Genomic DNA, 23,865 nt, shown 5'->3' on the forward strand with positions numbered 1-23,865 from the left:
ATGCAAGGAATAAAGCTGTGACTAATCTTTCTGTGGAAGCGGGAGGCTTAATAAAAAAATGGCACCGGTTGATGCTTTTAACAGTTCCTTTAAGACATTGCTGCTCGTTGTGGTTCTAAAATGCAGCTTTAAATGGTTTGAAAGGAAGGAGGGCTGATCCACAGGTTTCTTCTCCTGCACTGCTTTCACTTCATCAATAAATCAAATTTGAATTCACTGAAAATTCTGATATTTCAAAGCTTTAAGCTTTTCTCTGCAATGCTTATTGTGGTTATCTTTTAAAAACGCACAGTTTCAGTTAACCCATCTTACATATCTTGACATGATTATGTTAACAGTTATCTTTCTATAAATTAAGAGGATTTACTGATGATAACATGAGATCTTCTGTTCGTGCAGCAGTTCATCAGCCCTTCTTAAGAGTTCATTTTTTGTTCTGCAACATCATTAATTACAGGATTTAATTTTTGGCCTTTGGGGACTGGCAAGAAGAAAATTAAATTCAACCACTTTTTGCAGTTCAGTAGTAATTTGTAGAAGATTGTGAGATGCAATGTAAGCTCTAAAAGGGAGATTTTATGCTTTAACATTAATTTCCCACTTTTTTTTTTGTCCATCAACATAAAATCAAATGAGCCTTTTTATAAGTTGTATTCACAATGCTTCCAATAACATCTTAATAAATCTGGTCATTAAACATTAGAAATCAGTTTGATTTAACTCATCAGACACAAATCAATAACATAAAAATAAAGAAGCATAAAACGCTCATTTTGTTCAAACGAATCACATGCCTGAGCCACAGAAAGCTGCTGAACTTCACTCCGATTCTATTTTAAGCATTGTTTTCTTGCTGCTATGAAACCAGCAGCGAGCCGACACAGAGCTCATTAGATGAAGTGTTGTCGGGTCCGCGTTTCTTTTTTTGAGGTCTCTCGATTGCGAGCACAGCATATATGCAGCGTAGGAGACGCCTCGGCGAACAGACCTAAGAGCAACAATCTTTCTTTGTTTCAGCTCGAACTCCACGGCTTCTGACGAAGTCACGGGGCTTTACGGTAGACTGAAGAAAAGAAAGTTTCTTAAGACTCGATACAATCACATTATGATCAGCTGAAGCTCCTTCGACTCACAAGGTTTTTAATGGACAACAGCTGAGAGTTTTAATTTTAGAAATCCACCTCAGCCTGAATGTACTGCCAGAACTTATCAAAATCAGACATTTCCCCAAAGTTTTACTGCAATCTGTTTTTGTCTAGACATTTCCATGTTAATGTCCAAAGTGTTGCTTTTTAATGAACAGGACTGCAGTCTGCATTTGAAATGTAAGGTCTCAGTGAGGCCTTTGGGCCCCTAGAGGAAAAATAAACGTCATCAGCAGCAGCAGCAGCAACAGCAGATCTGTCTCCTTTTTTTTCTGTCCAGAGTGAAAGCTGGCTGGCTCCTCTCCCTGAAAAAAAAAAAAAAATTCTTTCTGCTGGATTATGTAACAAAAGCAGCAGGAAGGGGAGATAATAGAAAAAGTCTGATGAAAGGGGCGACAGAGCATAGCACCAGTGGTCACTACTGTGAGTCACTGCACAACTATTTTATTAATTCTTTAAAAAAAAAAAAAAAAAAAACTTATGCTGAGATTAATGAAATCAGACTGTAAACAGGAAGTGAATTACCAGTCCTCATGTTTACAGTGAAGAGCAGTGGTGCAGTTTGATTAATGACATATTACAGAGCTGAAGCATGACTGCACTTCATACAGATTTATCGCCTTGGACTTGGAATCGTTTATACAATGCAGTGTCTTTAACCTTAGAGGTAAATAGAGCACAAATACTAATTTTTAGGACAAATAAAAGCTTCATATTTTGGGATTGTTTATAAACAAATCAACACTGTAACATGCTTGTGATGCAAATCAGAACAGTAAAATGACAGGAGTCTGGACATCAGTGCAGCACCACCTTTTTTAACACTGTCAATAAAAAAATATAAATAATAATTTTAAAAAAAGAGTCTCAACTTTAGGTCTGACAATTTATGATTAAGCTATACGTCATACTATGGCTCATATTACGTTTAATAAAAGTCACATACTGTATCAGTGCGTCTCTCAATATGCACAAAAGAAGCTTTGGGAAGCTGACCGGATGTTTGCAGTACAGCAGGTATTATTTTGCTTCCTTAACAAAGCGCATCTTTGAAGAAGAATGTGTCGGCCTCTGGCTGACAGGATCATAGCTCAGTCTTGATCCTGTGCATCAGATCTATCTGGTCCACCATGTCCGTCTGTTTGTTCCAGCGGTGGTACGCCAGCAGGGCTATGTTCTTAGCAGCCACCGAGCTCATCTCCATGGCGCTGCCGGCCCACTCAATGCCGTTGAGGTAGTAGAGATTGGGGTGCAGCTCCACCGGTGGCAGTCCCTGACTGCTGCCATAGTGAGGGTAGGCCTGCCACTCGGTCACCTGCACTGAGTAGTACGACCTACAGTTCAGAGGCAAAGAAAAAAGGTTGTAATTAAATATAACTCTTGTTCAATAAAGGATTAAAGGCATGACTCAATATATAACATACAGACACCAGATCTTTGCTCCGGTGCAGTTATGTTATCAGATGTGAACCGTCATCATGCTTGGCAGCCTGATGCCATGTTTATGGTGCATTAAGGTACCACTGTTTTTCCCAGGTGCTCATAATGTGAATAAATACAGCCAGAAGGCTTAACCAGCATTGCAGCTGAGTCCTGACAGTCAGCTGAGTAATTGCTGCAGTCCAGATTAAAATAGCAAGACAGCTATTGAGTGGCTGAGGTTTGTTGAATGTAATAGAATGTAATATATTTGCTCCAAAAAGGACAATCCCCCCTCCGTGACGTAGTATTTTTTTCTTCTGAAAGTCCCAAGTATGAAATGTAAATAAAACAAAGTAAATAAATATCAGTAATCTTTTAAGTTTTCAACTAAAAATGATTAACATATGATGCTCATGTAGTTGCATGATCATTTCACAAGTCCTAATCACAGCTCAATGCATTTTAAAGGACCTTTTTTAAAACTAACTTTACTTTCTAAATCAAAATGACAAAAACACACATATATATGAAGTTCTTGGATCTGAGCATTTCCTGTTTATGATCATGCTGGACATATTTAGAGTATACAGTACAAATAGCACCATGTCCAAATTATCAGGTGAAAACTCATTTCTGCAGGACCAAAAATAGAGCACTTAGAGCTGTTAATGCTCGACTGACCTGAAAAGTGTTTTGAGCTCTGACTTGTCCAACGGCTGTGGTGAAAACACCTTGTAGACACCGGCCTCCTGCGGCTGCTTGCGCCGGAACCCCGCCGAGATGTTGACGGGACAAGCGCTGGCCACGCTGTTGAAGAACAGAGTGGGCGTCTCAGTTGTCAGGACACTGGCGAACGGGAACAGGCGGGGGTCCGCGAAACCAAAGAAAGAGGTGTTGAGGTAACCGTGAATGATTGTGGCCACGGTGCTGTGGTAGCTGCCGGGCATCTGCTCCAAGGGAGGCGTGAAATCGTGGAACTCGAGTCCAGAACCGAAACCGTCCTGGAGCGGGGTCGCCAACACTACGATGTCATACAGCTCCGATCCTGCTCCTGCTGCTGTGGTGAAGTTCAGGTGGTACTGGAGCGCCTCGCCTGGAGTACAAAAACATGAAGACCCATTTCAGCTCTGAGCTAAATGTTTCTGGTAAAAAAAAAAATGCTTATGTGATGGTTCACTGGGAGGTTTTATCTGAAGACATTTGCCAAATCTTTTCAGCCTCGTGGTGATGATGTCAGCAGTGAAGTGTGAAGGAGATGCATCTGAGCTACAACTTTGATTTGGGTGAAAAATGGCAGAAATCACACACACACTCACACTCACAGGGGGCAAAAACATCATCTGCCTTCGTCTTTAAAAAAAACAGGTGATTATTATTACCAATTACTCTAAAATCTAGATACAAATATATACTTTCATTCTTTTGTTTTACTTTTGAAGCATGATTCACTTGATGTAATATTAATAAAAGAAAGGAAATCTTTTTCCCACTTTCAAATGTCCTTATATTCTTGCAGCTCAAACACTTTTAAGATGACATTAATTCATCACATTTTCAATATTTCATTGGCTAAAACGAGATGCTGCAGTTCAAACATTACTCATTTTGATTTCTCCAGCTGAAAAGAAAAGTAAAAGCTGAATTGAACTGGATTAGTAATTAAATATTTGTTCCGGTCAGAATACGCGGAGGTGAAGTACCTGAGTGGATGGGGGAGATGGATTTGACCTGTGCCTTCAGCAGGTTAGCGTTAGCCATCCTCAGCAGGCCAGAACACACAAGCTTGTTGCCTCCTTCCACTGCCCACAGGTTGTTCTGGGCACCAGCTAAAGAAACAGCACCTGATGCAAACACACACACACTCTTAAGAGACACAGCCAAGTGCTACAAACCAATTATCAGCTGCCCACACACTTTCCTGTTTTCTGGATCCCACAGGCCACCCCCTCCTCTCACCTTCCTTCTCTTTCCTCTTCCTCGCTCCTCTCTTTGCTGACCTACATCGGCAGGGATGTGGATGTTCAAGCGCTAAACTCACCACCTTCGTCCTGCCACTCTACTGCCATCCCTAACTCTACTGCCCATCTCCTCACACTCAGCTGACCTACAAAAGCGGGGATGCTGACATTCTGCCCGTAGTTGACCCGCATGACGGGCGCGATGACCTCGTCGATGAAGCGCTGCGACACCCCCAGCTCCAGCAGCGAATCGGACAGCGGCCTCCGGGTCATGTTGATGAAGCCGCTGCCTCCCAGAGAGTCCAGCAGCTCCTCCACGGAGCTGAAGGCGTAGCCGTGGGCCTGGTACTTATAGATCCTACGGTGTGAACACAAATTACACGCAATTACAGAATGAGCAGACAGATTTAGAACGAATGTTGGCATTTTATTTTCGTTGTTCGCCTCTGAATCTGGGACAAACAGAAACATACGCAGGCTCGGTGTTGTTGACTTGGACAGAAAGCAAGAGAGGAAGAACTGATGCAGAGATAAATCACTTCCTGAGGGAGGAAATCAAGGCTGGTGGAAGAGGTGAGGTAAAAGTGAAAGTCTGAGGTTAGTTAATGTTTGAAAAACAGAAGCAACCAGCATATATATTCGCAACCATTGATGATCCACTCGAGGGATATTTTGTCCCAGCTGATGTCTGAGATAAGTTCGTATCATTTCTGCAGTTTGTCGGAGGATAAAGAGAGCGTGAATTTCATTACGGCGGCTCCTTTTACATTGACTAATGATTTCACGCAGATGACTCACTATATTTATGCAGAACTCATGCTCGAACGGTCACATGCTGAGTCAAAGTTTTGCTGTGACAATATTTGCAGAGGCTGAAGGCACATGATAAAAAAGAAAAACAAACAGCTCAAACTAGCTTCATCCTCTGACTGCAACAACTGAAGCTATTGTTGTGAAGAGATATTCTGCTTCAAGGAATTATTTTTTATGTAAACTACATTCATTTATAAATGGTGGATCAAAACAGACAAGACCTACTTAAACCCCCTTCATGTTATCGTTACTGCCAACACTTTACGATGTGTGCAAAATACACATACAGTAAAAAGCACGACTTTAAAAGTGATAAAACTAATAATACAAAATCTCATTCTGCAGCCAGAAAAAGGACAAAAAGGGGCTAAATATCACCAGCATTTCCCAGAACGTAATCAGATTCACAAGATTCCCCATTTGTTCATCTAATGAGATCAGGAATAGTAGGAGCAAACCTTGACATGATTTTAAGAAAAATGCATTTATTACGCAATACATTTATTCTAGTATTTTTTTTAATGGATGAACATCTATAGCTGACCAGTCAGCCACTTTCAAGATGGCCGCCACAGCTAAGCACCCTTAGCAAACACAAAACTGGTGATAACTCAGCTAATTTTAAAGGTATGAAGTTCAAATTTGGTGTGGTAGTAGCTAAGAGTCATTCCCAAGATGTACTCTGAACACCGATCACCTGAGATCTGAGATCCACTGGACAGATTTGAAAGAAAGTCAGAGAAAGTAATTATTGGATGCACTTCTACGACTGGGAAACTTTTGGAGTCAACCAAATGCAAGAGGGCCACCACAGCTAATCAACATTAGCAAACACGAAAATGGCTATAACTCAGTTTTACAGATACTGAGCTAAACTTCAGATGATTTTAGTTTAAATGCATAAATGACAGCCGGCGATATTCACTCCCTGAAGGAACGCCGGGCCTTTATTTACCTCATAAATTTCTCCATAATCTCCTCCACCCACATCTGCAGGCGTATGAAGCTGATCCCGTAGCGCCACCACAGACGGAACAGGTCTAACAGGTACCAGTCCGTCTCCTCCAAAATCACCTCCTCTCCGTTAAAGACTGCCGTCTTCCCCGCCACGTTACGGCGATGTTTCAGGCCTGGAGGGGCAAACAGGAGAGGACGTGTGTGTCACAAAATGCAGAGTTTATCCTCTAAACAAAAACTAAATTTGGCTCATTTAAAAAGCCCAACTTCCACTGGCGCCAGCCTGTTTCGCATCACCGCCTTTTAAAATAACAGTAAAAAGGACTGAGTGCATTTCCTCACCCAACTGTTTGACAAACTCCTGCATGTGGAGATTGAGGGAGTGAATAATGGAGCCTCCGGACTCGTAGTCATTGTGATTGACAGTTACAGTGGCGAGGCGGCCTCCAACCTCACCCTTCTCAAACACGTCCACCTGCACCTCTGGGCCGAAGTGCTGTCGCAGGAAATGGGCCGTAGAGCTGCCTCCTATCCCGGCTCCGACCACCGCTGGAGAAGAATGAGGAAAAGAACAGGTATTTTTTTAGGAGAATTGTCTCTCTGGATTCATCAGATACTATATTGGTTTAGGGTGTAAACAAATAAAATAAAATAATTGGACCCATTTAAAAGGGTAGCATTTATTAACTGCGTATAAAAACAAAATCAAGCTAACTTAAAGAACCTTTTTAAGTTCCCGTACAACCTTTGACTGGTTTTGGAGGTCAGTAAAAAGAATATCAATAATTAGCTTCTGAAAATAATATTACTGAGAAAGTTATAACCAACTAGATATTCATGTTACTAAAACAAGGTAGATTAGACTTTTAAAATTGTACAATAGACCCCTTTCAAAAGCCTTTATTTCCATTTACAGTAAAAATGTGATATTAAAATATACAGCTGAACATACATTAGAACTCTGTAGAATATGGTACAAATCAGAAAGCTTTTGTTAGACGCTGTGCAAGTATAATATAGTTTCATATTAGTGTCAAACAGTTGGACAGTAAAGGTACAATAATTTGCAAATGTCTTGAATCATTCCTAATTTTTATACTTTGTTTCCTAAGAGCCAGACCCTGTCATTATAATCTGTTAATGTGCTCCTAAGTGATATTTTTTTGGCTTTCTGAGGGTCTTTCAAAGTTTTTCTTTGACCTTTAGCTGTTTTGTCACTCCTTTTCTGTCCGGCGCAGCACCTGACCTTATTCAGAAGAATGTTTTGTGATTATTGTTGTTGTTGTTTTTATGTCACTAGACTCACTACAAATGGGGCTGAGAACAAGTATAAATGTTGGGGAGCATTTAGAAGAAGCATTTTTTTTTTTTGCTTTTAGTTTCTGGCTAGCCTTTTGATACTTTTAACCTTTTTGTGGTTGTTTTAGTTTTAGCTAGCTTTCTGCTACTTTTAACTAACATCTTGTTACTTTTGGCTTTTAGCAAGCCTTTGTTTATTTTAGCTATTTAGCTAGCTTTCTGCTAACATTTTGCAGCTTACAGCTTTTAGCTAGCTTTCTGCTTCTTTTACCTTTTAGCTGTTGTCCTGTTAGCTTTTTGCTAGTGTTCTGCTCTCATCACTCAGCTTTCACATTACATTTTAGTTTTGCTTGGAAAAGGAACGCTGTGATGGTTTCCACTTGAATTTGTCTATTAAACATCCTTAACTCCAGGTAGGTTTTCTTCTCAGGCTACTTGCTAACATTAGCGGAATTTAGCAGCTTTAATGGGCTTATTAAAAACGACTGTCTTGCCTATTTTTGAGGGCGGAGCTCCATCGTCATGTCGGGATGCCTCCGAGTCTTTACCAGCCGACCAGACTGTCAGCACGACGGCCAAAAGGGAGAGCTGGAGGCCGGCCATAGCGGCGACAATAAGACGGGAGTACAAAAAGGTTACCAAGTTCAGTTCAGCAACTGTTAGCTTCAGGTTAGCTCTTATGCTTCATATGTAAAACCATCCTTAATACCATCACATTTAGACGAGTTTAAATGTCGATAAACAGAAAAAGTAAGTGTTAACGAAACCGTTACAGCACAAAATGATGCTAGATGATAGTGGCGATGCAGAACGATTCAGGGGTGCGCACCATTTATACGCCGGCGTACGTAGTGACGATGTCTGCACGCGATTTACGAGTCGCCTGAGAAAGGCGGGTATTACGACCGCTCAGCCCAAACGTCACGGGGCTTTTTTTTATATTATTTGACACAACATTGTAGTCTTAGCTGCGCATTGACCTAAAGGTGATTGTTGGTCTTGCTCTTCCTTTCGGTTCCAGATTACATTCAGAGAACACGTTGAGAAATCGTTTCTAAATGAAAATAGCGCCTCATCCCGCCGGCAGTATTTTTTCTTGTGATGCACTTCATAAAAAGGAGCAGACCCGTAGATTTATGAACGTTCACATCCGGCAATATCACGTGACTCGAGAGGTTTCGACCAATCAGAGCAGCTCTCTTCCCAGTCACTTAAAGTACATAATATATTATCATTTTGTATGTAGTGACTTTAAAAACTGGTGCATTATCCAATAATTTACTTAGAAAAAAAATTCAAAATAATTATAATGAACATTTTTTTTCTGTAATTGTCAATACAGACTATATCCAGCAGAATATTTAACACACTGTTGTGTTTGATCAAAAAGTCTAACTGCACTATTTTTTTATTTCAATGTTATCCGTAAATCACAAGAAAGGGTCTCAGTTTCCAAAAAGCTATTTGTTAGTCAAACAAAAACATGTCTCTAAACCATTTAATGGTGCACAGTGGGATTTTGTCATATTTTAGGAATTCAAACAAAAACTTAGAACTAGAATTACATTTTTCCCAAATAAAGGTATGTTAAGTATTTATAGTCAACAAGAATTTTAGAATTTTCTCCATATTAGTGAAAACTGAGCTTCATTTTGTACTATTGAGTGTAAACTGTATCTCAGATCTTCAAAAAAGACAGTACGCTGTGTTGAAAAACAGTGGAAGTTGCTTTTATTTGATTCAACAGAAAAACTGCTGTGACGTTGGAGTAAACCACTGAGCTGAAACTAACATTCACACTGAGCCGCAGAAAGGACGACTGGCACAGTGGAGCTGTAAGGCTTAAGGACGCCTCAAACGAATGCACACATATTTAAACACGCGTGCACCGAACTCGCACACATACGCACACACATCTTCATTTACATCAGATATCTTACATCTGTGTGGCTGCTCAAACAACAGCCTCATCACTTTTTCTCTCCCTCTCAAGTGGTCAGTCAGAGGTAAGAGGCCGTGGGTCACCTTGAGTTCAGGTAACCTCTGCTCCCTGCAGTTACCTACTTCAGGGCTAAGAGGTGACATAACAGAGACCTTAACCGTTCATCTCTAAGCAATTTAACCCTCAGCAATGACACTGCAAGGCCAGTCTGGAGGCCGGGGTCCAGAAGGTGCTGAGGGGAAGTCATGCTCTGGCCAAAAGGAGAGCTGGGAGGGGCACTGGCCATGAAGGTTATGCGACTGGTCACTTTGTAGAGCGTCGGGTTGGCTCGGAGGCGGTGGGGGGAGGCGGCGGGCCACGTCGGTCCAAGTCTTCGATGTAGAACATGATGAGCTTCCTGCGTTCCTCCGGGACACACTCCAGAACGAGGTAGCGCTTGTCGTTCTGAAGGATCTTCTCCACATCCTTCAGATGCTGATCTGACTCCTGGATCAGCTTTCTTGACCTGGGAGAAGAACAGGAAGCATCAGAACCACAGAAGTAATGCTAAGAACTCTGAAGGATTACACTGGGTGTACCACTCTATACGACACTGTTCTCTGTTATCAATAAAAGTCCTATTATTTTAAACATTAATTACCTATCCATCACTTACAAAACAGAGAGGTCTATAAATTCAGCAAACTCAAAGAATAAATTATTTATCACCAACACTGGCTCATTTGATTGTGTGTAGGTTAATATAAAGCACTTATTTTTACATTACCATTTAAAATAACATGTCTGGACCCATAGTTAAAATAATGAATAAAAAATGAACCATCTGAACATCGAATTTGTTTTATTTCTTGGATCTAACTCCTTCAGCTGAAGTTCAGCGCAACAACCAATATGAATAACAATATATAATATAACTACTTCTTTAAGTCACCTTTTTAAATTATTTCTGTCTGAGACGTAAAGTGAACCTGACGGGCGTTCAGACCTGTATGTGATGAACTTTGTCTCCTTCAGCAGGGTTCTGAAGTCAGCCTTAGCGGTGATGTATTTGTCCTTGATGTAGTCTTCGAACTCTCGCTGTCTCTTCTTCCAAGACAAATGAACACAAAGCATTAAAGCAATGGATAAACAGGAAGTTATTACATATTCTAACCCCACGTTTGTTTAAAAATATTCTTACTCTATCGCTGGAGGAGAATTTAATACAGCGAGGGTCATCCTTGATGACTTTCTTCACTTCCTTCCAAGTAGTTGTTAGAGTGATCTACAACATACAGACAAAAAGAAATTAATTAATCTTTTTCATGTGTTAAAAATAAAACTGAGCCGAGAATAATCAACACACGACAACCTTCTTAAATGCTTTGGATGCTTAACGTTTTTATGTCTTACCATGCTGGTCTCATCCAGCAGCTGTCTGAATTGTTCCTTCTTCTTCTTGGCCAGCGCCTCTACATGTTCGTTAAACAGCTTTTCTTTCTCCTCTCTTTCCAGCAGCGACGCAGATTCCCAGCGATGGTCCTTTCGCAGGTTGCGGCGGGTGTCTGACCACGATGCATCCGAAGAGCGTACCTGAGGACAGTCACTTCTTAACGCACTGGGTCACAGAATTATGATTTGTTGCTTAACTGGACTGAAAACTCAACATAATCAAAGCAAATGCAAATCCATCACGTGGTAACAGAAAAATGAAACGCATCTCACCATATCAGACATGAGAGCTTTGAAATTCTGGATGGCCTCCTCCCTCTTGTGCTGCTCCCGTTCCCGGTCGATCTCTTTGGTCTGCTCTGATCGGGCCTTCTGCACCTCCCGCTCCCTCTCTCGGAGACTGGCCTCGATACGAGCCTGTCGCTCCAACTCGCGCTCCTTCTCGATGTCCACATTCTGCGGGGAATGACACACACACTTTCTTTGTGACATGTTTGTATTTTTGTACAACACAGGAAAGCTTTTCATGAGAGAAAAAGAAATCCATACTGCAAATAATGCATCAAATCTCCTGTTTTTAGGCTAATGCTGAATCTTAGACAGTCCAGTTAGACCGTCTTCTCAAAACAAAACTAGTGTAAAAATGTTACATCAGGTGTGAATCCAAATATTTAAACTTTTATTTATAGTCTATCTTTCACAAAATGTAAAGTTAGTTATAAAATTCTGCAGATTTTTTTCCTTAAATTCAGATATCAGCAGCAAATAAAGATGGTATCTCACCAGGTTGCGACTGCTGGCGATTATTTGGCGAACAAAAAATAATAATAATTTAAAAAAATTAATCTGCAATTATGAGTTAGTTTGAGTCACCAGTTGCAGATGCCACCTTAAGCAGTGAGAACGTCCTCCTACCTTTGCTTGTTTTTCCATGAACTGTTTGAAAAGTTCCTCTCTGGAAGCAGAGCTATCCACAGCCTTGTAACGCGGGTCGGTCTCCATCCTCTCCTTCACTTTGCTCCATCGATGGCTTCCCTCCATGTGCTGCTCGCTTAGGAGATCGAAAAAGTCCTGCTTCACCTGGGAGTAAATAAAGTTTCATTAGAAAGTCTGTTCAAATGGATGCCACAAGGCGCAGCAACACTCCTGCAGATGATGGAACTTTGTAACCTGCTTTAAAGACACAGAGATAGCAGCTGGAGTTGGGCAACAAATACATGAAAATACTAATGCCTATACACTTCACCCAGTAGACAGATCTTCAATTTCAACACGGCAGCAAGGAGAAACATTTTTTTTACACTTCAACAGCTTATCATTTATAATATTTAAGACCTTGGTGGGAAAACGGGAACTTTCCAATGCTTTAAAAACGAAAAAGGTTAAAGGTTTTGCTGTTCAGTTTAAAGAAAGAAAGAAAGAGAGCTTTCAGTAAGAGGTACCTTCTCTCCTCTGGTTTTGGAGTCCTCTTTCTCTCTCTTCCTAAACGCAGTCATGAATTCGATGAAAATGGCCTCCCTGTCCTTCATCTTCTCTATGGTCTTAAACCGTGGATCTCTGCCGTGCTTCATAGCGAATTCACTAAATGTTGTTCTGCAAAGAGATTTACAAAGAAATAAAATCAGCATCACTTTGAATTCCTACCATGAAAAATGTTCACGCCTCATAGAAACAATGCAGTTTAGAAACAAAAATCAATACTTTTATAACGAGGTTGAGTATTTAATTACTGAATATGAAAGATTAAAACCATCAGCAGCAGAAAACCGATTGTTTCTTTACTTGGGTGTGAGTTTGGCCTCCTCCATCATTCTCCTGAAATCATCTTTGGCCTGCATCAGTTTGTTCTTCTTCTCCTTCCTCTCCTCCTCTGCTCGCGTCTTCACGTACTGATCAAAAACCTGAAGACATGATCACAACACTGTGACCTAAGGACTTTAAAAAGGCATAAAAACACTGAAGAGAGACAGGGGGAAAAAAATGGAGAGAAAACAAAACCTGTTTTCTTTCTTTTGGATTGAGTAGAAGGTAACGTGGGTCAAACACGATCTTATGAAGTTCTTTGTCCCAAGTTGAAAATGCAGACACCTAAAAAGAGAACAAACAAAAACACTGACTTTACACAAAACTAAACTGCTGTACTAGAAAAGTCCAACAATGAGCTAATAAAGCTCTTCTCAGTGTGTTTAACAGAACTAATTTGTAATTTTAAGCAATAAACATCAATCAAAACATAATGCATAAAACATCTGTTGCAGTAATTTACATCATGTAACATATATTACCCCTCTCTCCAGCAGCATTTCTCTGAACTGAGTCATCCTGGCCTCTAGTGGCACTATAGCTCTCTCTCTGGCGGCCCTGAGCTCTGCCTCCATCACTGCTTCTTTCTCTGAGTCCGTCTCCTTCGGGTCCTCCTTCCTGTACGTTTGGAATCACAAAGATCACAAAAATAAGATGTTTTCAAGGAGTGTTAGATGAAATTAGAGGTTCAAGGTAGACAAAAGTGCAAAATCTTGAAGTCTTTATGTTTTTAGCATCCTTGAGTTCCTTAAAAAACACTATATAAACAAAATGGATTATTACTATTATAAAATGAGGCAGACTTTTTACTTGCATCAGTGCAGACTTACTTTCTCTTTTTGGCTTTGGTTGGCTCCTCATCCTGATTATCTTCAGTAGCAGTGGACAGCTCTGGCTCCTCCTTATTGACACCTGACCACACAAGAATGATTTCATATGAAAGTCACAATCAGAAGTTCATTGTCAAGAAGTATAACTGTCCTCACCCGTCTTCCTGCCGTCCTCTGAGCCTTTCTTGTGCGGAGGCTCCTGAATGTGTTTGTCGACATCAGCCCGGCCGGTCAGCTCATCGGGTCGGTCCCACATGGACAGTCGTGTTGTCGGGTTGTAGAAGAAAACACGGTCATCTCCCGTCCACACGACACACCTGATCAGAGGAGGAGGTAGAAAGAAAGAATTAGTTGGAGTTTTTTTGTCACAAAGAGAAGTGACTAAGTCTGTGTGGGTTTGAAGGGATGTGTACCAAGGCGTGCCAGGGATTGGGTTGGTGGCCACAGGCCGGGCTTTCTGAGCTGCCTTTTCCTCCTCCGTCATCTCTTCTTCTTTAGGCTCCTTGACAAAAAAAAGGCGAGAAACCTATAGTTACTGCTTTTTCTGTTTAATTTGACACTATTTCACCAATAAATCTACAAAATATAGAATATTAGTACAGTTTTAGTTTATTGTTTGTCTTGTCTCATGAGTATTACCCCGTCACAACATGGTGTCGGAGTTTTGTTTTGCTGTAATAATAACAAGTCTGCTTTGCCAGTTATGAACAATTCTTTCCTTCACCTACCTCCTTCTCATTATTAGTGTTTTCTGTTTTGATATCTTCCTCTTCCATTTCCATCGCCTCAGCCTCCTCCTGGGTCAGACGCTCCTTTGCTTTTTCTGCTTCTTTTTCTAACAACAAAAAAGGTAAAAAATGTAGTCTAAAAGGGATTTCTTATGGATTTGGTTGTGCATCTTCTAGTGCTTATATTTTTCAATGTTTAAAATAAACAAATAAGTGAAAAAAGGGAACTACACCTAATAGAAACTGGTAAATAGAAGATGGTGAAAAAAACATGATAATACCACTTTTTTGGTTAAGGAAAGTGGCACATTTAAAGAAACACTGATCACACAATAAAGATAACCTTTAACACACCTTAAAATTAATAGACATGACATTTGTTGATATTTATGTTTGATAAATACATCTTTGCTGTGCCATTTATTACTAATAGTGACTATTTCAAATAAGATTAAAAGCCCTTGCTCAAATATAATAAAAAAGTCAACATTTAAAAAACTAATTTATGGGGTTAGTTCCTTTTTAACTCATGTGTGCGTTTCATTCAAACAGCACAGGTACTGCAGCGGCAGCGCCTACCCTTTTCTATTAGAGCCTGCGGTTTCTCCCAGGTGGACTCCAGCGTCCGGTTGTTGTAATAGTACGTTTTCCCATCGGCTGTTTTGTACTCTGACCACTCGGGGAGCTGCAACGATCCAGCCATAGAAGCAGGTGCTGCAGAAAGCGTCAGCTGGGGGTGCATCATGGAAACCAGAGGCGGGCCCATACCCGGGAGCATGCCTGCAGATGATCAGAGAGGAAACAAGAGAGTCGAGGGTTAGTTAAACCACCGTTCTATCTGAACAACTCAAAGGAATTCACACAAACTGAGTGAGATCTGATTTGATATAATTCTAAGTCGTGACAATAATAATAAAAAAAAGAAGCCTGAATTATTTGATTCATAGTCATCTATTTATTGACATTGTGCTCTGTCTGTGTGCCCCAATGTGAAAAGTGCAAACAAACCCTAATGAAGAAACAGGTTGTTGGGGTAATTTAGAATAATTATCATATACTAGTATGCCCAGGAGATCAACCGAAGCTCTACTGTGGATGGGCCTTTGCTATAAGCTGCTAATTAGTTTGTGTAATACACTGTGTCAAAGTTAAATAACAACCCTTATAATTGCCCTTTTTAGGATAAGTGACATACTGTATATCAGAGAAGACAACTTAAATATACCTTCAGAAAACAACTAATTGAACACAGAAACAGGCCACATACACAAATAAACAAGTAGTGACCACACCAACAACCATGCCACAAAAAGACAACGACCACATGACCACAACATGTTGCCCACAGAAGTGCTACGGGGCAACAGCAACTAGTGTTACTGGGACAAAGATGATCTCTCTTAACTAGTTTAAAGTCCCGAAACACCTGGTTAAAAGAAGATTGTTCCTAACAACCAAAAACAAAGCCCCATTCTACGAACTCATCACAGTAAACAAATAAAAACAAGTACTCCCAACACCAGATTCAGAGGACAGTGCATTTATTTATGTAATGAATGATAAATATTGCAGCAACAGCTCAATGAAGTCTTTAGCTGTATGCTTTACACCATAAATTGCTAAAAATACTTTGTTAGTTAAGGAAACAACGTGGCAATAAAATGCTGTATGCTGTTTTGTTTAAAGAATAATGTCATCATGAGAAGTGAAGTATGTATGATTACAGCCAAGCTGCATATTCTGTTTCTTATCTGTTGGAATGGCTGGAAGTCACCACTGTACACCAAATGAATCATGTTCACAGCAGTCAACACCATGCCACTGTTTGAACGTCCCCATATATACAATACGATGCATGTAGACACCATTCACTACCATGCCATCTAATGTAGGTCTGAGAGGCGAGCGGCTGGGTGTTTACCGTTGGCGCTGGGGCCTGCCTTTACACAGGGCGCACCTACTATCTGCACCATTGCTACACCTGCAAGAACAACGGACAAGCAAGCATGTGGTTGGACACAGCAGGACACGAGACATCAGCTACCATGGTGTGTGAGTGTGTGTGGTCTGCCTCTTCATTTGGGACAGCAGTTGCACTGTATTTATGTTTATAAATATATACGTTTTCTATAAGTGTGATATAAGTAATAACCTGATGTAGGATTTACTTATTTCTTTAAAAAAAGAAAGTTCAGAAGTTCTTAGTCTGATGAAAAGCCATCCCTTCAGTCTGAGACATGAAATTTGTTTAGAACTTAATCCATAAAAAAACAATGTAAACAACTGAATAGGATTACTTTGCATTATCAAATTACATCAAAATGAAGTAAAGAAACTACAGAATGGCTACTTTTTGTCACCCACATTGTTTAATCAGAATTTACAGACACTTCAACCATGATCTTGTTTTTCTAAAGCAATCATTTTAGCCAGCAATAGTCACAGGAATGAGTGAAAAATAAAATAAAACTATAGTGCAACACCTTGTGTACTGAAATTCATTCATTTTGCAAAACAGTTTTACTCTAAACAGCACAACAAACTGATTTTTGCACTCCATGTCCTTCCCACCAGTACATGTGAACACTACGGTGCACTGTGGAGTGACGCCACAATGACCCACATAGCAACATTTGCAAACTGAACAAGACAAAACACTGAAAAATCAGGCTCAGAGGACCCTGAACAATAAATGTACAACATAGCTAAGTGAGGTATTAGTTAGTTACAATGTTTCTACAATTGTTGCCTTACTCACCTGGTAGAGGGATGTGCATGCCTGGTAAAGGCACCCGGAAAGGTGGCACCATGACGGGAGGGAAGGCAGGTATGGCTGCAGTGGGCTGAGCCACACTGTGAGGCAGAGCTGCAGGCAGCAGTGGCACAGTCTGAACAGCTGTGACAGGTGATGGCACCGTGGAAACAGTCACTACGGTGACTGGCGACACAGCAACAGTTGAGTTCACTGTGGAAACAGGGGCGAGGTCTGCTACAACTGTGGCTGCTGGGGACAACAACAAAAACTTTAGATTTCGCCTAAGTGCGCACGAAAGCTTGTGTACCGATTGCTGATATGTACCTGAGTGTCTACCTGCAACAGTCACAGAGGGTGAGGGGGTGGTGGTGGAGTCGGGACTGGAGGTGAGTGTGTGGGACAGGGTCGAGGATGGAGCTTGAGTGGGGGAGGCTGCTCCTGCTGTGCTGGCTGTAGTGTTGCCACTACTGGAGCTGACAGCTGCAGTCACACCCACATTTCCACCTGGACCTGCAGCTGCAGCCCCCGCTACAAGAAGAGGGTTGAGTTCAGATTGCTGGATGACCTTCACACCTTCTGGTTTACTCCATGATGACTCTCTGGTCCGAGCATTATAGTAATATGTCTGTGGGAGTAATAAGAGAAAAGATGATAGTTGGAGACGCTTGTCAACTACTTTGCAATTGTAACATCCATTTTTTTCCCCATAATATTATGATGATAACCGTTGTTTATTATAGTATTGCAACTACAAATTTAAGTTTAGCGTTAAATAGTGCAGTGTGACAGCACTTCATGTGCATCTCCTGAAAGTTGCTTAAATGCGATAACGTGATCATCCTTACTGAGGAAACAAGTATAGGACCCTGATATGAGCCTACATAGACCTTCCATCCTACCTTTCCCTCTGATGTCTTGTTCTCTACCCAGATCTCCTCTGCAGGGTTGAGAGCAGGGTTTCCAGATGAAGGAACAGGGGGCATTCCAGGCGGAAACAACATCCCAGGAGGAGGTGGCAAGTTACCAATGGGAGGAGGAAGAAACGGAGGTCTCTGCAGAAAAAGATACAATCTAGAATTTGGCTTTCAAACTCTATGGCATGAAATGCAACAAAATATGACTTTGTAGCACAAAGAAAGTGCCTCATCAGACAATCAGTCATCTACTTTTTCAGAAGCTTAACGGAGACTCAAATTTCAAAAGCTTTCTGCATCCAGTACTGAGAGATAACCACAGCATTTACAAATCAATTACAGTGAAATCTAGAAAGAATGATCATATTACAGTGCTAGTATGAAGTTAGTCCTACACTCACACAAAGAAAACCATGCATTACCTGGAGGTGAGGAGGTCCAATAGGTGGTGGCATGCCTCCCGGTGGAGGGATGGGTGGCATGTTAGGGTCAAAGGGTGGCCGAGAAAAGGGGGGTCTTGGCGGGGGTCCCCTCATCATTCCAAAAGGAGGCGGCGGTGGCCTCAGGAGTGGTGGAGGGCCTCGTAACACTGGGGTCTGAGAGGGCGCAGGGGCAGGAGCTGGAGCAGGGGCGGGGGCAGGGCTGCGGAACCGCACAGCCTGCTGCGCCATTCTAATAAACAATACAGTACTGAGTCACAATCATATCAATAACGTGATGCTACAACTTTAAAACTACAATAAGAAATAACAAAAACATGAGCTACTGAGATTAAGAAATCAAAATTATATTTATGACTACTTTTAAGCAAATAATGAGTAACTTATATACATATATATGAAAGCTTTGATTGCTAAAAGAATCTTAAACAGTCCTTATTTCAGAAGTGTCTGGGAATTTCCACCTAGCTGCAATTAAGCCATGCTTGAATTTTACTAAATAGCATTAATAAAAACAGTAGTTCTACAGCTTTTTTGCAAAATATAGCAGATCTGACTGCATGATGGTGCCTCCACCATGCAAAGGTATCAACCTGTGTTGTAATATGATCACTTGTGATGACTTATTCGGCTTTAATTCTGAAATCTGAACAATGTTTGGGAAGAAACTGGTCAAATTACAAAACCCCATGCGTTAGATAAATTCCTTCTGAGATAATATGGGGGAAAAGGCACAGAAATGGTCACTTCTAAAAACTACAAGTTATGCACAATATTATCAATCCTGACAGATGATAATGAAGGTGTTACTATGGGGAGAAATCATAATGTGAATCAAGATAATTTTAACTTTCTGGTTGAACTGGTGTTAAACATGCGATTATGGATTTATGTCGCATGTATGAAGTAGCTTGGGAAACACGCAAATGCAAGGTCTGAGTTTACATGCTAAATTTCTTTCGGACTATGTCTTGTAGACAATGCATGTACGCATATATAAAAACAAAAATATCCATTCGCCGTGTCTTGCTAACCGGGCTAACAGAAACCCATTCCATTCAAAATACTGGCGGACGAAGTTCTGTGCGGATGTTTACCTATTTTATAGCTTAGCTGGCTAGGTAATATTGATTATCAATTTTGATATCTGAACATAGGACCAAGGCCCAGTCAATTGGGTAGCCCAGAAGGATTACAAAAGTGTCTGTTTACCGCCTGCTACTAGCGGCAGCATCAAGAGAGCTGCAACATGGGCTAGTTAGCATCAAGCTAGTTAGCTGGCGTGGCTACATTCACAACTAAAACTCATATTTGTCACAACATTTCTATCGTAAATATCCTCAACTATCTGCATATAAAACACTAACGTACGTTCAACAAAACAATATGCTTGTATTTATTTTAACGTCTTATTTTCTAATTTCTGACCTGTTGTCGTTAAACCCAACAGTTTCGCTGTCTGTCTGGTCCGCCATTACAGGAAAATGCTAACTATTCTCTTCCTGGAAACGCCCCTAAGTGGCTTTTGCAAGTCTGATTGGTTAACCTTTGATGTCAATCAGCGTGCTGCCTGAACTTTGCTCACTCCGATTGGATGATAAGTTTCTCGCGACACTTCAATTGAACGTTTATTGGTCCGATTGGGTCCTATTTTTCCCAATGCATCTTTGTTCATTGATGATAAATCGGACACTTTTTTTAATAGTTCATTAATGTTGATCGTGATGTTGGGTTTTTTTTTTTTGGTTGGAAGTTTTAAGCACTGCTGGAAAAAGTATCTTGGGTCATTTTGGTTAAAGTTATAAGTAAATATTAGAAACAACCACTTTTCTTTAGGCTTTCTGTCATTTTCTTTGTACATTGGCTGTTTTTTCACTTATTTATTTTAGATTTTCAAAGCAACCTAACTATAAACCACGAATTCAGCAAATGAAGCCTCTTAAAGAACACTGCAAAGAACTTGTTTCTTTTGTTCCCATTTATTTTGCTCTTCAATCTATATAAAATCCTAAAGATAACACAGTGACAGAAAATAATACTTAAATAATACCCAACAAGATGATTTACAAAGTTATTAGCTGTACACTTGGTGTGTTATATATAGCCTTTATTTATCCAGGTACATTTTTTCAGTGACTTTTAAAATCTATTTTCAAGAGAGTGGTGCTTCTATCAGATCCTGTGTCAGGTATGATAGAGTAATACAACATTTTCAAGCATATGAGCTCTAATCTAATAATGTGGTGAAACGCCAGGGATTGTTGAAGTTGTGTTATAGTTCATGAGGACTTCTTGGCTGACATAAGCGGGATGATGCTCCTGCTGCACAGTTTCTCTGCTGACAGCAACCAAGTTCAGCGCTTCACTCTGCTGGGGAAAGTGATGGTGACTCCTCGCTCCTTGCATGCAACTGTTGGCAAACGAGGGTTTGTAAAAAAGACTTAGGAACCTGTGCGAGTATTACAGAGAGCATGTCAAAACGCACCAACTAGCTACACCTTTTGAATCATTTAACCCTTTTTAATATAAAGTTTGTGTATGCTGCTGAAAATACACTTGAAAGAAAAGGGATGAAAGTCAGCCGTAGAAAGACAGAGTCCATGTGTGTGAACGAGAAGGAGGCAGGTGGAACAGTGAGGCAACAAGGAGGTCAGAGGTCACAAAGGTGCAGGACTTTGGGTCGATTGTTCAGGAAAACAGGGAGTGTGGTAAAGAGGTGAAGAAGAGAGTCCAGGCAGGCTGGAGTGGATGGAGAAACATTTCAGGAGTGATTTGTGACAAAATGGTGTCAGCAAAAGCAAAAGGAAAGGTTCACAAGACAGTGGTAAGGCCATCTGTGTTGTACGGTGTGGAGACAAAAAGACAGGAGAGAGAGATCTGGATGTAGCAGAGCTCAAGATGTTGAAGTTCTCCTTGGGAGGGACGAGGATGGACAGGATTAAGAATGAGGTCATCAGGTACAGCACAGGTTGAAGGACTGGGAGATTAGTCAGAGAGGACAGATTGAGATGGTTTGGACATGTACAGAGGAGGGACAGTGGGTGTATTGGTAGAAGGGTGTTAGAGATGCAGCTGCCAGGAAAGAGACTAAGAGGAGATATATGGATTCAGTTAGAGAGGACGTGGAGGTAGTTGGAGTGAGGACAGAGGACACAGAAGACAGAGTTAGACGGAGGAGGATGACTCGCTGTGGCGACACCTGAAAAGGGAACAACCACAAGAATACAGAGAAGATGCTGCTGAAAATAAAATGGGATTCTGTTTTTGTTTGTGTTGTCGTGCATGTTCAAAAATGATTACTGGCTATAATGTATCAGCAGTCAGAATGAATTAATAACAAAATGAGTGTTAATACCTTGAACAGTGGCTCGAGTCCATGGAAAAAAGGGTCATTGGACTGTATGGGTAAAATGAGGAATAGGGATAGTAGCCCCAAGAATAGGGCCTCAAAACAGGATGTTGGCACAAGAGGGGACACAGCGACGTTGGCTGAGTCAAAGGTAGAACTTGTGAGTCAAAAGTGTAATTGCTCAAGATCTGATGTTGTTCTGATGGCTGTCCCGCTCCCCGCTCTGAGGTGAGCTCTCTGCATATCCTCTTCTTCGGACGATACTCGTAGTCTGGAATGATAACGAGAGCCAAAGGTGAGTGCATGTCATCTACTACATTGCACAACATTTTTCCAGACAGGATGCAGCAGCAATTTTGCAATAACCAACTATCCAAAGCCACAGTTAGTTAGGCGTGTAATGCTTCATACCAGGGAACCGCTGCCTGTGCATCTTCTCCAGTGTGTGAGCGACTTCATAATAAGGTCTTTTCTCTTCCTCACTAAGCTTAGACCACTCACAGCCCAGCCGAACACTGGAGAGATTAATATTTTGTCCAGGATAAGCTTTCTGCAGGACATTTCGGTGGATGTAACCCCACACCAGGAAGGCGTTCATCGGCCTTTTGACGTATCCGTCCTCCTCTTGAATAGACTGCATTTGCTTCAAATCTGAGGAAGACATTTGGTGTCTAATATGTTTAATTATGATTAAAGAGAGAAAAATCACTCTTCAGAATAGTTATTTTATAGCATATAAATCCTGAATCGTATAAAGATGCTTTGTGCGTCACAGAAATGTGTGTAAAGACTATTTTCATTGTTGAATTTTGTTTAATTGATTTGAAGCATTCAAAACAAATGCTAATAGCCAATATTTATTTGCTAATGTTTATCACAGATTTCTGGAAACCCATTTCCACTCATCAAAAATTAGGAGTTACACAATAAAATAATAATAAAATGCATTTTTCTAAATGAAGGGTAAAGGTGAGAAAAGTGAAATAAACAAGAAAAATGTGTAACCCTGAATATTTACTCACTATCAAACTTTGAGATTTTTCCACCTAGCATCATAGCTTTATTTAGCTGTTATCCATTTTTTGTTCCCTTCTTATGACTGACTGACCACAATGATTTATTTTCTAATGTAATTGAAATATTTTATTTCCCCAAACATACACTGTTGGGGTGTCTGTGTTATAAGTCAAGATAAAAAATGCTCCACATCATGCTAACAGATGAGGTACCTTCCTCTGTTGGCGGGATGGTAAAACAGATTGGACCATCTCTTCCCGGTTTGGCAGAACTTTGACTGATGACTGGGCTCACGGATGGTCCACCTGTACCTGTTTGGGTCATATTAACTTCTGGGTAAACCGTACGGAGACATATTTTCACACCGACATGACAAAAAACACCGTCTAGTTGTTAGCTGTTGCTGCAGAGATGGAGTAACACCTGTTATGACTCACCCTCATTATTAGGCTTCGGAAATACATTGCTTTCCAAAGTAAGTGACTTTCTCGATTGGTGCCAGCTGGATTTTGTCCCATTCATTCCAGCGTTTGACCCAGTTCTGGTCCGGTTAACCTGCTGAGGAAAACGGTCCACGTCTATGTTATGAAGCTGCGGAGACCCAGGTCCCAGCAGGTCCCGACGCGGTTCTCCGTTCGACGGACAGTATTTAAAGTTTTCTTCTTTTTTAGACATTTCTTTGCTCATTTGGAGCTTTATGTCCAATGTGGCGACTTCACTTAATTAATTGGTACCTGTTGTTTAAATTTTTCGGTCACTGAGACAGTGAGGATTAAAAACGGTTGGTTGCCAAGACAACAGAAACTATTTGTACCACGTGATCTGAGCGCTCTTGGTCCAGATGTTAGTTTTTGTTTTCTAAAATTAATGTTTGTTTTTGACCAAGTGTTTGCTTAAATTAGTACCTTTTTAAAGTATATTTCTAACATTACTTTATATAACTGGTAACAAAAGATGGAGGACAGTTCTGGGGTCTGAGAAAATTCCTAAATTCTAAAATAAACCAGGATAAACCAGAATGCTATAGAAGCAGCAACTTATTATTAAGCACCAATAATAAAA

At 40.7% G+C, this 23,865-nt stretch overlaps 3 protein-coding genes and 1 long non-coding RNA gene across 9 annotated transcripts; 1 reads left to right on the forward strand and 3 right to left on the reverse strand.

Annotated features, from left to right (window-relative positions):
- Window positions 1–1,418: 1,418 nt before the first annotated feature.
- LOC108238884 (prenylcysteine oxidase-like) lies at window positions 1,419–8,219 on the reverse strand. The gene is made up of 7 exons (XM_017421242.3): window positions 8,089–8,219; window positions 6,638–6,844; window positions 6,294–6,468; window positions 4,672–4,883; window positions 4,268–4,408; window positions 3,249–3,660; window positions 1,419–2,479 (listed from the first exon to the last, which is right to left on the reverse strand). Exons 1-7 carry the CDS (start codon window positions 8,195–8,197, stop codon window positions 2,230–2,232), a joined length of 1,506 nt encoding a protein of 501 aa, XP_017276731.1. The 5' UTR covers window positions 8,198–8,219; the 3' UTR covers window positions 1,419–2,229.
- Window positions 8,125–12,019, forward strand: LOC119617598. The gene is made up of 2 exons (XR_005233933.1): window positions 8,125–8,263; window positions 11,031–12,019. It is a non-coding gene; the product is annotated as an uncharacterized LOC119617598 (long non-coding RNA).
- On the reverse strand, window positions 9,303–19,933 carry tcerg1b (transcription elongation regulator 1b (CA150)). Of its 6 annotated transcripts, none has more exons than XM_017421417.3 (21): window positions 19,866–19,933; window positions 18,420–18,669; window positions 17,983–18,135; window positions 17,420–17,708; window positions 17,087–17,332; window positions 16,250–16,309; window positions 14,908–15,108; window positions 14,329–14,435; window positions 14,014–14,102; window positions 13,757–13,917; window positions 13,601–13,682; window positions 13,253–13,388; window positions 12,966–13,055; window positions 12,750–12,868; window positions 12,410–12,560; window positions 11,883–12,047; window positions 11,241–11,423; window positions 10,929–11,108; window positions 10,717–10,800; window positions 10,522–10,622; window positions 9,303–10,041 (listed from the first exon to the last, which is right to left on the reverse strand). In XM_017421417.3, exons 1-21 carry the CDS (start codon window positions 19,910–19,912, stop codon window positions 9,840–9,842), a joined length of 3,096 nt encoding a protein of 1,031 aa, XP_017276906.1. In that variant the 5' UTR covers window positions 19,913–19,933; the 3' UTR covers window positions 9,303–9,839. The 6 variants fall into 6 exon arrangements, with proteins under 6 accessions (XP_017276906.1, XP_017276903.1, XP_017276904.1 ...); XM_017421414.3 differs by having other exon boundaries at window positions 17,087–17,329; window positions 17,408–17,708; XM_017421415.3 differs by having other exon boundaries at window positions 14,014–14,099; window positions 17,408–17,708.
- A 499-nt stretch (window positions 19,934–20,432) lies between these two features.
- LOC112450687 (sex-determining region Y protein-like) lies at window positions 20,433–23,559 on the reverse strand. Its single transcript, XM_025007050.2, has 5 exons — window positions 23,241–23,559; window positions 23,016–23,114; window positions 22,198–22,437; window positions 21,793–22,057; window positions 20,433–20,847 (listed from the first exon to the last, which is right to left on the reverse strand). Exons 1-5 carry the CDS (start codon window positions 23,488–23,490, stop codon window positions 20,670–20,672), a joined length of 1,032 nt encoding a protein of 343 aa, XP_024862818.2. The 5' UTR covers window positions 23,491–23,559; the 3' UTR covers window positions 20,433–20,669.
- Window positions 23,560–23,865: the final 306 nt, after the last annotated feature.

Source organism: Kryptolebias marmoratus, linkage group LG13, assembly GCF_001649575.2.
Source record: "Kryptolebias marmoratus isolate JLee-2015 linkage group LG13, ASM164957v2, whole genome shotgun sequence".
Lineage (NCBI taxonomy): Eukaryota > Metazoa > Chordata > Actinopteri > Cyprinodontiformes > Rivulidae > Kryptolebias > Kryptolebias marmoratus.

Coding starts and splice junctions, on each gene's coding strand:
- LOC108238884 (XM_017421242.3), bottom strand. CDS start 8,197: ATGGCCGGCCTCCAGCTCTCCCTTTTGGCCGTCGTGCTGACAGTCTGG. Junction 6,469..6,637: donor GGAGTTTGTCAAACAGTTGG/GTGAGGAAATGC, acceptor TTGCCCCTCCAG/GCCTGAAACATCGCCGTAAC. Junction 3,661..4,267: donor CATCTCCCCCATCCACTCAG/GTACTTCACCTC, acceptor TTTGTACTCCAG/GCGAGGCGCTCCAGTACCAC.
- tcerg1b (XM_017421413.3), bottom strand. CDS start 19,912: ATGGCGGACCAGACAGACAGCGAAACTGTTGGGTTTAACGACAACAG. Junction 17,333..17,407: donor TGTTGCAGGTAGACACTCAG/GTACATATCAGC, acceptor TGTTGTCCCCAG/CAGCCACAGTTGTAGCAGAC. Junction 13,056..13,252: donor AAATGCTGCTGGAGAGAGGG/GTAATATATGTT, acceptor TTCTCTTTTTAG/GTGTCTGCATTTTCAACTTG.
- LOC112450687 (XM_025007050.2), bottom strand. CDS start 23,490: ATGAGCAAAGAAATGTCTAAAAAAGAAGAAAACTTTAAATACTGTCCG. Junction 22,058..22,197: donor GCACAGGCAGCGGTTCCCTG/GTATGAAGCATT, acceptor TTATCATTCCAG/ACTACGAGTATCGTCCGAAG. Junction 20,848..21,792: donor GACTCGAGCCACTGTTCAAG/GTATTAACACTC, acceptor GTTTGCCAACAG/TTGCATGCAAGGAGCGAGGA.